Source organism: Medicago sativa, chromosome 4, assembly GCF_051527215.1.
Source record: "Medicago sativa cultivar Bolivia chromosome 4, Bolivia_mono, whole genome shotgun sequence".
Classification (NCBI taxonomy): domain Eukaryota; kingdom Viridiplantae; phylum Streptophyta; class Magnoliopsida; order Fabales; family Fabaceae; genus Medicago; species Medicago sativa.
The window spans coordinates 98,862,615-98,873,107 of record NC_140752.1 but is presented as its reverse complement, the minus strand read 5'-3'; the positions used below and the strand labels follow the sequence as shown (position 1 = coordinate 98,873,107).

General features: G+C 36.6%; 2 protein-coding genes across 3 annotated transcripts; one reads left to right on the top strand and one right to left on the bottom strand.

Moving 5' to 3' along the window:
- Positions 1-244: 244 nt before the first annotated feature.
- Positions 245-3,800, bottom strand: LOC146934534 (putative glycosyltransferase At3g07620). The gene is made up of 5 exons (XM_085706434.1): positions 3,641-3,800; positions 2,620-3,488; positions 2,390-2,520; positions 1,921-2,269; positions 245-1,218 (listed from the first exon to the last, which is right to left on the bottom strand). Exons 2-5 carry the CDS (start codon positions 3,325-3,327, stop codon positions 544-546), a joined length of 1,863 nt encoding a protein of 620 aa, XP_085562560.1. The 5' UTR covers positions 3,328-3,488; positions 3,641-3,800; the 3' UTR covers positions 245-543.
- Positions 3,801-5,766: 1,966 nt separating this feature from the next.
- Positions 5,767-10,040, top strand: LOC146934533 (CRS2-associated factor 1, chloroplastic-like). 2 transcript variants are annotated; one of them, XM_085706433.1, is made up of 6 exons: positions 5,767-6,484; positions 6,626-6,753; positions 8,279-8,504; positions 8,620-8,747; positions 8,911-9,322; positions 9,449-10,040. In XM_085706433.1, exons 1-6 carry the CDS (start codon positions 5,905-5,907, stop codon positions 9,943-9,945), a joined length of 1,971 nt encoding a protein of 656 aa, XP_085562559.1. In that variant the 5' UTR covers positions 5,767-5,904; the 3' UTR covers positions 9,946-10,040. The 2 variants fall into 2 exon arrangements, with proteins under 2 accessions (XP_085562559.1, XP_085562558.1); XM_085706432.1 differs by having other exon boundaries at positions 8,911-10,040.
- The last annotated feature ends 453 nt before the right edge of the window (positions 10,041-10,493 follow it).

Sequence of the window (10,493 nt, the reverse complement as noted above, 5' to 3'; positions counted from 1 at the left end):
ATAAGTAGATGTTAAAACTTAGAAGTAGTAACATGCACTCATTGGAAATGGCTCTTATACATTACCCATAAAAATAAAATAGCTCATTCAAACTAGTGATGTAATACTTGGTTGCTAATGTTGCTTAACTTGACTAATATTTGCGTCATTTTATGGATACTTTCTTCAGTAATAAAAGGTAGATATTAAAAAAAATGTTTGATTTTAGGTATGTAGGGGTGGAAAGTTGAAACTCACAGGTAAATTGAAGAAAAAAAATATATTTACAGTTATTTATCTTCAAATTGGACTGTTGAAAACTGCAAGAAGCCTGTAACTGTTAAGTACATTGACATAATCTGGAACATTTTATTTTTGATACATTCAGTACTAGTAACAAACTAGGACACTGAATACAAATTCCTAGTTCTTGTCATATTCTTTCTCAAGTTCTTATTGCCTCTACAGCTTAAGAAGCAGTGTCTCACATAATTAAGTTTTCATTTCTTCTGCTAAGTTTTTTAGCCAGATGTGCTTCTGCTTTCTAGTTCAGAGGGCTCACATTCATTTTTTTCTCACATTTATTTGAAACACTCTATTATACCAAATTGAATGAAGGGTCATGTGAAAGAGGTCGTACTTCAAAGGTTTAGTATGCCAAAGAAAATGTTTCTGAACTCTTTTGACACCAAGTTGTAGCTTGAGATACTTCTCTTCAGGCACTGAAAGTAGTATTTGTTTCAAGTTTGGAATATCTTTCTCTGCAAGGATTAATGAGAATGCATCCCAATTTAAAACCTCGAAAAATGGCGGCACAAAATTGTCAGATATGATCACAGGTACGCACTCGTAAAATATGGCTTCAACTACCCGAGGGCTATTAACTTCATACCCTTTGGGGCATATGCAGAATTTGCTATTCTTCATGTGTTCGATGTAATTCATTTTGTGTGCAACGCCATGAGGCATTGGGCCAAATATCTTCATATCAGGGTCTTTGTCCTTCCAATGCTTTAGTAATATCGGACGCAAATAACCGTGCATGTTTCCAGCATAGAAGGCCAGAATGGACCTTTGTTGTGGAGGTTTTCCGCCTAGATCTCTCTGAGGATTTCGTACCGACCGGACCATAGTTTCAGGGAGAGAAACATCTCTTCCTATTTTAAAGCCTTGAGTTACATCAGAATTGCAGAGGGCTTTTATGCAGTATTCCATATGGTGCCTTGTTTCATATGGAGCCTACAACATGAGAAGTAAAACTTTTAAGCTTTTAGCTATGTGTTCAAAAGCAAAGAGCAATGCTACTACACACATTGCTGATTTTTATAATGGCATACAAACTACAGTAGAAAACAAAAGACGAAGCAACTCAGCAGAATACCTGGTTCAAAAGTAAATAGATACAAGAAAAAAAATGCAAACTGAGAACACTGGATATTTGATTATGGAGTTCGGATAATTGTGCCTACATCTCTGACTGCAGAGCGGTGATAGTACCTTTCTATTATTCAAGCTTAGGGTTTATAAAGTACAACTCGTGTTTAAATAGTAAGATCCAGTTTACAAGATTAACCGTGAACTGTCCCTGTATAAAAGATGTCTATTTCAGTAAACTTTGAATCGTACCCAACAAATACTTTATACAAAAGATGTAGGAACTGTTGTATTTAGAGAGATAAAGTAGTTGTAGAGGATCCGAGTCCTAAATTATGAGCCATACCCCAACAAATACTTTGTATTAAAGAGATGTCCAATAAATAAGGTTGTTACGCTTATCGACCCTCATCAAAAAGGCCAGGACAATGCTAGGTAAGGACTTGAAAATGAATATGTATTAAGACATCAAATAGGCATCTAATTCAACCATCATAATAGAATAATATCTTGGTTCATCATGCAAGTGGAATTAAAGGGAAAAATATAAAAGAGCGAACATCATACCCAATCATGGCAAGCAACAAGAAAATGGTCAGCACCGCCAGTTCTGTTAAAGTAATGATACTTCGCTGAAATTTTATCTGTGTAGTCCTTCAAATACTGACGGAGATTTGTCCGATTATGAGAGTTACGTACATAAACGGAGAACTCTAACATACGTGAACTAAATGGCATATAGAACAGGTGGGCCTTTGCAGGATCCTTCACAACAAATTGCTTATTTTCCTCCATCAATTTCATAAACCACCCCTCCGACGCATATAGCCCCTTAAGTATAGGTTGATGAAAGATCGGTTTATTTCCTTCCATGTATATGTATACTTTGAGTGTGTGTTCCATCAGTTCATAGCTCCTACACATACAATTAGGAAAGATTGTTAACAAAACAAGCATGTGTCAAAACCAATGTATGCCAGAGTAGAACTTACTTTAGTTGAGTCTATATTTTCTTTAACGACTTCATTAAGATTACCTTTTGAACATAGAATGATTGCGAAAGAGGGGTGCATAGAGTTCCTTGTCATTTGTTACTGTAGGAGCATGCTCAATCTCTGACCTTGCTGCAAGAATTTCCATATCAAGTTTGGATTTCCACCTTGGTTTCTGCAATCAAAGTAGAATTTCAGGTTGAAATAATCAAAACTCCACAACAACAATTTTTCAGGTAGCAACAAGAAAGTTCGTAATTGTAAAAAATAATACCATTGCACGAGAAGAAGTGCGGCGGCGCTCTAGCAAATGGTTCATCTCCTGTATCAACATTCTTGACTTAGGGGGCATATTACACCTCATCTTTCTCACAGTAATATTATTCGCCGCAACACTTTTATCTGAGGCAGACAACTTCTTAATCTGAGGAGAACTTTCAAGACGAGTCCGATCAGTCAATGAAATTGAACTCTGTGAGGCACCAAAACCAACTCCATCATGCTCCCTTGAATCAATATTTTTACTTTTTACCAACTGAGAAATTGTAGAAATTCCCCTTTTCGTCTCCAAAGATGGATTCACTGAAAAGTCAACCTTACTCTCCTTGGCCAAAACTGCTATGAAACTTTTCTTGGAACCTACATTATCTAACTCCAAGCTTTTATTTTTACCAACATCTTTCTTCTCAAGTAAAATATGAAAATCATTTCTATCCACTCCATGTTCAGAAACACCATCAGAAACTAAACTACTCTTTGCATAGTTATGCATTCCTACATCTTCAATAATGGGAATATTCACTTTCTCCACTTTCTCCACCATAACAGCATTATTGAAATCAGAAGAAGACCAAGGAGCTTTTTCATTTTCATATGGAACCAAAATTGATTGAAACAGTAAATAATTAACAGCAAGTGCTCCCAACAAAAAAAGTAATCTTTGGTTTCCCATATGACATAACTCACGAAAATATTGAAACATGTTAACTTGGCAAAGAACTAAGGTAACCCCAAAATAACTTCAATAATCATTTTCTCCAAAAATGAACTTTCAAAGTTCAATCTTCCCAATACTCAGTTGCATGTATGAGTGCCCAAGTCAGTAAATTTTAGACAGAAAGCTTGAGAAGAAATCAAAGGGTCCTAAAAAAAAATGGACCTTGAGATAATTAGAGAAAGTTGATGTGATTCAGATCAAGTAAATATGAAGGCAAGAAAACAGAAAGGGTTTAACATTATTGTTGATTGATCTACATTTGAAGGAAAAAGACAAAATGGAGCAGTACAGTACTAACCTCAGTGTAGTGAAGACTCGGGTGTTATTACACTCCACTTCATGTTTTTTTCTTCTTCTTTTTCTTTCCTCTTTCTGTTTTGCGATCTTCAACTTTCTCAGGAGCTGAACAAAGAACCACTAAACCCACAAAGCAGATTTGATTAAAGTTACAAAATTTTGAATCTAAAGACAACAACTTGTTAATTTTATAATAATTAGCATAAATTTTGTTTGTTGTGAAGTTATTGATTTATTTGTTTGTTGTGACCCCACTCACGCTGTTTTTAGTTATTTATGGTCAACAGTTTGGTATTCTTTTATATGCTCTTATTGTCAAATTGAAGTAATGAAATTTTGTTGGCACTGTGCAGGGTCGTCCCTAAGAATTCGGAGGCTCGGTTCTGGGAATAAAAAGAGGTCAGTGATAAAATTAAAACGTATCTTTTTTAAAAGAGCAATGTTCTATTTATATTTTTTAAAAGATAAATATAAGGTGCCGTATATATGTGGTACACCCAAAGGTGAAAATGACTACCGTATACATAAGGAACCCCCACCTAACACCAAAAGCAAGATGACCTAATTCTAATAGGCCTAAAAGGCTAAAACAAGGGGACAGAAAATGGCTGGGGTATTAAAAAAAAATTGGAGGGCAGTAGTACTAGTGGGTATTAATTTTTTTTTGAGGCCCATGGCTGAGGGAGGCCCAGCTCTGCTGAGCTGTTTGCACCCCTTCAAGGCCGGGCCTGACTATGTGAGATTTAGATTCACCTTTGTAAATTGTTGCAAACTTTAAAGAGAATTGACAATCATCCTTGTTATAGCGTGTGACACAATGTTTGATTAGTGTCAGTGTGTCACTCTAGCAAAAACAAGAGAAAACATTTATGCATAGCTCAAAACTCAAAATCATATTTATTTTCATTTGCTTTGTCAAGTTGACCCTAACAAGAGAAAACATTTATGCATAGCTCAAAACTCAAAATCATATTTATTTTCATTTGCTTTGTCAAGTTGACCCTAATTATCCTTACTCAGATATAGAAATTTAGATCTAACTCATCTTTACAAAATCGATTTATTGTAAGGTTAAGAGTGTCTCATCTTTATAAATTCTTATCAAGAATCTTATTTAACCGATGTGAGACTAAATTCGTCCCTTTAAAGCCAACACAAGGCAAACCAACACGAGACAACTCAAATGTCGCAATTAAATGACTAGAGGCAAATTGTAATAAAGACAACCACACTTGTAATAAAACACATCACATACATTGTGCATTTCAACCATCACTATTTATAGCACTTACACTCCATTTGGACACTAGTATAAACAAAAATTCGTTTTTGTTTATAATAATAACCGAAGAATGAATAACTTATACTCATACTACCATTACCATTATTATATTCACCACACTACCGTTGCCATTATCACATTAGCCATTTCACACTCCTCTTACACACAATCTAAACTCTTCTTATACGGACTCTTTTACCACATTAAATTTTCCCTTAACACATATTTTCACATCACTCCCAACTTTGATTATACAATTATGGTTCACACCACTTACCGACACTTACATAGATACACTTATCTTCATTTTCACACCATTACCAGTACTTGCAATTTATTATTACAAGTGATTTAGATGGAGCACTTTTTATTATTATTTTTTAAAATTAAAGAGGAGACGGGATGCATAGAAGGCGGGATTCGAGGTGAGTTGGTGCCCAAAATTAAAGAGGAGGCGGGATGCACTTTTTACTTTTTATCTGTGTATTTTATCTATCAATTTTGTTTCTTTAGGCCTTGCTTTGACTCTTGAATGTTCGATATATAATATCCCAACTTTGCTAAAAAAAAATCCCAACTCAACTTTTTTTTTTTGGTTATTCAGTCTAGTTGTAATAATCTTCCTATTTTCTAATTAATGAAGTAATTTAATTTAATGTAAAAATGAAGGTTGAAATATGATTTTTACAAATTGATGTATGGTTTGTATTTAAACTGTTTTTTTTTTTCTGTTCTTTTCAGAAAAACTAAAGTATAGTCAGAAATTAAAAATTTATAATCACAATTTTATGAGAATTTTAACCAAATAATTTGCTGTTAAAAAAAGCACACACATAGTCTTGATTGTTTCGGATAACATTTGTTTGTGGAGACAACAACCGGTGTCACTGCCGTCGGCGAAGAATCGCTCAAAACGACATCGCACCACTCACTCCATTTCATCACTTTACCTGAGAAATGCGAAGCACCACTTTCTGTTTTCAATGGCTCTAAAACTCGCTACCACTTTCCCCATCTCCGCCTCCAATGCCGACCAATCATCCCGGCGGCCCACCGGAAAGCCCAACAAAAACCCATCAAAGCCCAAAGTGGACCCACAATCACACCCAGCACTCAAGTTTTCAAATATACCCAAACAGAAACTAAAACCAGTTAACAAAACCCCCGAAAATGTAAAAATCAGCGAAGACGGTGTCTCCTACGTAATCGAAGGTGCTCCATTCGAATTCAAATACAGTTACACCGAAACTCCTAAATCCAAACCCGTTCAAATGCGTGAACCGCCTTTTGTTCCGTTTGGACCGGTTACTATGCCTAGACCTTGGACCGGTCGGCCTCCACTTCCACCGAGTAAGAAGAAGCTCAAGGAGTTTGATTCTTTTGTTCTTCCACCGCCGCATAAGAAGGGTGTTAAACCGGTTCAGTCTCCCGGTCCGTTTTTGCCCGGAACTAGCCCGAGGTATGTGAGGTCTAGAGAAGAGGTGCTGGGTGAACCATTGACGAAGGAGGAGATTAACGAGTTGGTTCGAAGTACCTTGAAATCTAGTCGCCAACTCAATTTGGGTATAATTGATTTATACAAGTACTTATGTCATAACACTTACGATGATGCTATAAGCTCTTAGTTAAGAAGTAGTTTATCCAATGATGCGTAGATTATGTTTGTAGGTATTTACCATTTTGTGTCATGTGCATTAATTTTAGGTAGAGATGGTTTCATACATAACATGTTGGATAATATACATGCTCATTGGAAGCGTCGAAGGGTGTGTAAGATCAAGTGTATAGGAGTGTGTACGGTTGACATGGATAATGTGTGCCAGCAATTGGAGGTTTGTTTCCTATTCCCTCATAGCGTGTAACCAGTTTATCATCTTGATTCTAGAGGTCTTCTTTTGAAGAAATAACAACTATAATATGTTGTAACAAGTTTTTCACATAAAAATTTCAACAGCTGTTTCAATGTGTGTTGCTTCTTTGTAATATTTGTTTTTCGTTCCTTTTCTTTCTATAAAATTAAGTTATGGAATGATAAAAGAAAAATGGGTCGGGGTGTTATGTTCGAGAAACTCTTAATCATTCCGTTTTTAACACTCCTTTGTTCATTGGCATATTCCTTGATTAGTTTCATTTTCTTTAAGTGGTTAACCTTAAATTGCCTTTGTGTATTTGCTATGTCCTGTGCTTGTTTGTTTGATATTTGGTTGTTTCTTGTGCCTGTTTGTTTGAGATTTGTTTCCCCACAAACAGAAGAAAATGCAGCAAGTTCCTCGTAAAGCCAAATTCCCACATTCACATTGAAACAAATATCAAACAAACAGATTGTAAGCCTTTGTCTTGGTATCTTTGACTAGGGGCCCCCTTAGTAAGTTGTGGCTTAGTGTCTTGGCTACTGGCTCCATAATTCTGGTAGTTGGCTTCGTCACTGTTTGTATTTTTTTTCCATACTTCATGTACTTGCAAAAAGTACGGTAAGGAATACTAGGATTCTAGGGTTTAGACTGATTATTGGATGGTCTGAGACTGCTCTCAAGAGAGGTATTTATAGCCTGCTATGGGCTTGGGCTTCGGTTGCTTGGTTCCCAAGCAACAGGGGTATTTACGTATTTTGGGTGTTTTTAGAGGATTCTGGAGAATAAGTGAGGCGGCGCCCTTATGGAAGACGCGCCTGGGCCTGGATATGCTTTCTGAAGTTGTCCTGGCCCTTCTAGTGGGCGACTTGGCCCTTCAGGAGGGCGTCCAGGTCCTTATGGAGGGATTTTGAGTCTTTAGGAATATTATGACGGTCCACTTCATTATAATATATTCATTTCCTCGCACATCTAACAAGTCACGTCCCTTAATCACGAACCACCATTGGTATTGATGATAAAATTTAGGACGGATGGATATGGTGATTGAGAAATGCTAGATTTGGGAGGAAATGGAAATATGTGAATGAAATCATGCTTTACTATTAATGTTCCTCTTGTCATATGTTCTTCTTCATCAAAACAGACTCAATTAAGTTTGTCCCTCCCTAATGTCTTTGGCTATTCCCTGTGGCATTTGACATGGTGTTTATGACTACTGCTGACTCCCCCTCTTCTAGGAAGCCGCTGTGTCAGTGTCTTTAATTATTTCCTCCCTAACAGCAAGTCTCTCATTCCGTCACTGATTGTAGGTTAATTGTTATTTTTCCCAATATTATCATTTGCTCACATATTTCACAAGTCACATCCATCAATTGTCCACCACCACGGGTATTGATGATGGAACATAGGATTGGTGGATATGAAGATTGGGGAAATGGAAATATGGAAATAAGACCAACCTTTATTGTTTATATTCCTCTTGACATATGTTGTGGTTTTCCAGGAAAAGACAGGAGGGAAAGTCATTTACAGAAGAGGCGGTGTTATATACCTTTTCCGAGGAAGAAATTACAATTATAAAACACGCCCGCGTTTTCCTCTCATGTTGTGGAAACCTGTGCCTCCAGTATATCCTAGGCTGATTCAGCAAGTTCCAGAAGGTTTAACGTTAGAAGAAGCAACTGAAATGCGTCAAAAGGGAAGGACATTGACTCCCATATGCAAGCTAGGTATCTTTTTAAGGATGTTCATAACAGTTTAACAATGAACTAAATCTAGCTATTTGTCCTTTTATTCTTCCGATACACATGTTTATTTAATTGATTTTTTTCCTTCTTGCAACAGGAAAAAATGGTGTTTATTATAACCTTGTAAACAATGTTAGAGAGGCATTTGAAGAGTGTGAACTAGTACGTGTAAACTGTCAAGGACTAAATAAAAGTGACTATCGAAAGATTGGAGCAAAACTAAGGGTATAACCAACTTTGCATCAAGTGTTGAAGAGCACTTGGATTCTTCTTGGTTATTTTTTATTTTTTTTTTGGTCATAGGATAGACATGTATCATGGTTTTTTTTTTTTTTTTTTATGAAATCTCTATTCTAACATTTTTCTTACACATGTTCTTTGACTGTAGGATCTTGTTCCGTGCACATTGCTTTCATACGAAAATGAGCATATACTTATGTGGAGAGGACGGAATTGGAAGTCCTCTTTTCCAGATCTCGTAGAGGACTTCAAGGAAGCCACTAAAGCTGATGCTGACAACAAAAATGACAAAACACTGCAGTCAGAAGCCCTAGATGTCTCAACACCAAGTCTACATCATAATCCCGTGGAGCATGTAAGCAATTTATCACATGACACTAGCATATCCTTTTGTCCAGATGATGTGACTGTGGATAAGGTTCCCTGTCCCACCGAAAATAGCGAGCAATCTATGTCGGTGGTTGCTGATGCTTCGCTTACAAAAGTCTACGAAGCTGAAACCACAACTGTTGCCACAGATTCCTTTGGTGAGCCAGAATCTTGCAGCAACACCAGCCCAGGTATGACCATTTCACATGATGGTAGGCACACTGAATGCCCCTCAAACGCTATCAGTGATAGCCATGGAACTTCGGATATAATGGATGACAAAGGCTTCGGTGACGGTCTTTCTACTTCAATTTCAGGATCAAATGCAATGCTAGGATCTAGAAACAGTAATATCTATGGCACAGTGGATCCTCACGCTGATGAGTTGCTAAATGATTCAGGAGCGGCTGATGTCAGTCCGCTACCAAGGGCAGCTGCCCCTTTTATGAAAGGAATTTCATTGCTATTGGAGCAAGCTGTTGAGCAAGGCAGTGCACTTGTTTTAGATAAAGATTCTTTGGATGCAGACAATGTTTATCGAACCACAGTTTCCTTTGCACAATCAGCTCCACCTGGACCTGTTTTTATGAAACATAGAAAGGTTGCGGTTCAAAAAAGTGACAAGCAAGGAGCTCCGACTCTGGAGACAAGAGAAACTACCACTGTTACCACAAAAGGTGCCACCGTTGCCACGAAAGGTAAAAAGGAGAGGAGTCCTAGAATTCGAAGAAAAGAAAATTTTGATGAGCGGTTTATGAACCTTGTACCGCAAGGAACATTAGGAGTTGATGAACTTGCTAAGCTACTAACATGATACTGGCTGGAATTATGATGCCATCAGAGTGTATTTTTTCCCAACTAAATCTTACTTGGTGCATCTTTAACAGTGAAATATTAAGTTTTTATTCAGCTGTCTCTGTCCTTTGCACTACTTTTGTTATTATTCTTATAATATTATCTTAATATTCTAGGTTGCCAATGGCGTTAGGTCATGTTCATGTGTCAATGATGGGAAATGGTTTGTAGATGAGATGGAATTCAATACTGTAGGATAAAATATTTAAAAAAAAAAAAAAGTTAAATATGGTTTTGGTTTTGATCTCGTCAAAAAAGTTCTCATGTTTCTTTTCCTTTCAATTTTTTTTTTGGTACAAAATTTAAAATGGCTATTTTTTATCCCCATCTGCGACATCTTTTAATTACTTATGTGTAATAGAAGATAATGTTATCATCTATCCTTGTGAACTTAACTTAGTTGGCATGGATATTGCATTATATATACAGGAGCCGGTTACAAATCCTGATTATTCACTTATTCACCTTAGCAAGTAAATTTTTAGATACTAGGTTACTTAACCAAAG

Coding starts and splice junctions, on each gene's coding strand:
- LOC146934534 (XM_085706434.1), bottom strand. CDS start 3,327: ATGTTTCAATATTTTCGTGAGTTATGTCATATGGGAAACCAAAGATTA. Junction 2,521..2,619: donor GCACTTCTTCTCGTGCAATG/GTATTATTTTTT, acceptor CTTTGATTGCAG/AAACCAAGGTGGAAATCCAA. Junction 1,219..1,920: donor TTGTTGCTTGCCATGATTGG/GTATGATGTTCG, acceptor CTCATGTTGTAG/GCTCCATATGAAACAAGGCA.
- LOC146934533 (XM_085706432.1), top strand. CDS start 5,905: ATGGCTCTAAAACTCGCTACCACTTTCCCCATCTCCGCCTCCAATGCC. Junction 6,485..6,625: donor TAGTCGCCAACTCAATTTGG/GTATAATTGATT, acceptor CATTAATTTTAG/GTAGAGATGGTTTCATACAT. Junction 8,505..8,619: donor GACTCCCATATGCAAGCTAG/GTATCTTTTTAA, acceptor TTCTTGCAACAG/GAAAAAATGGTGTTTATTAT.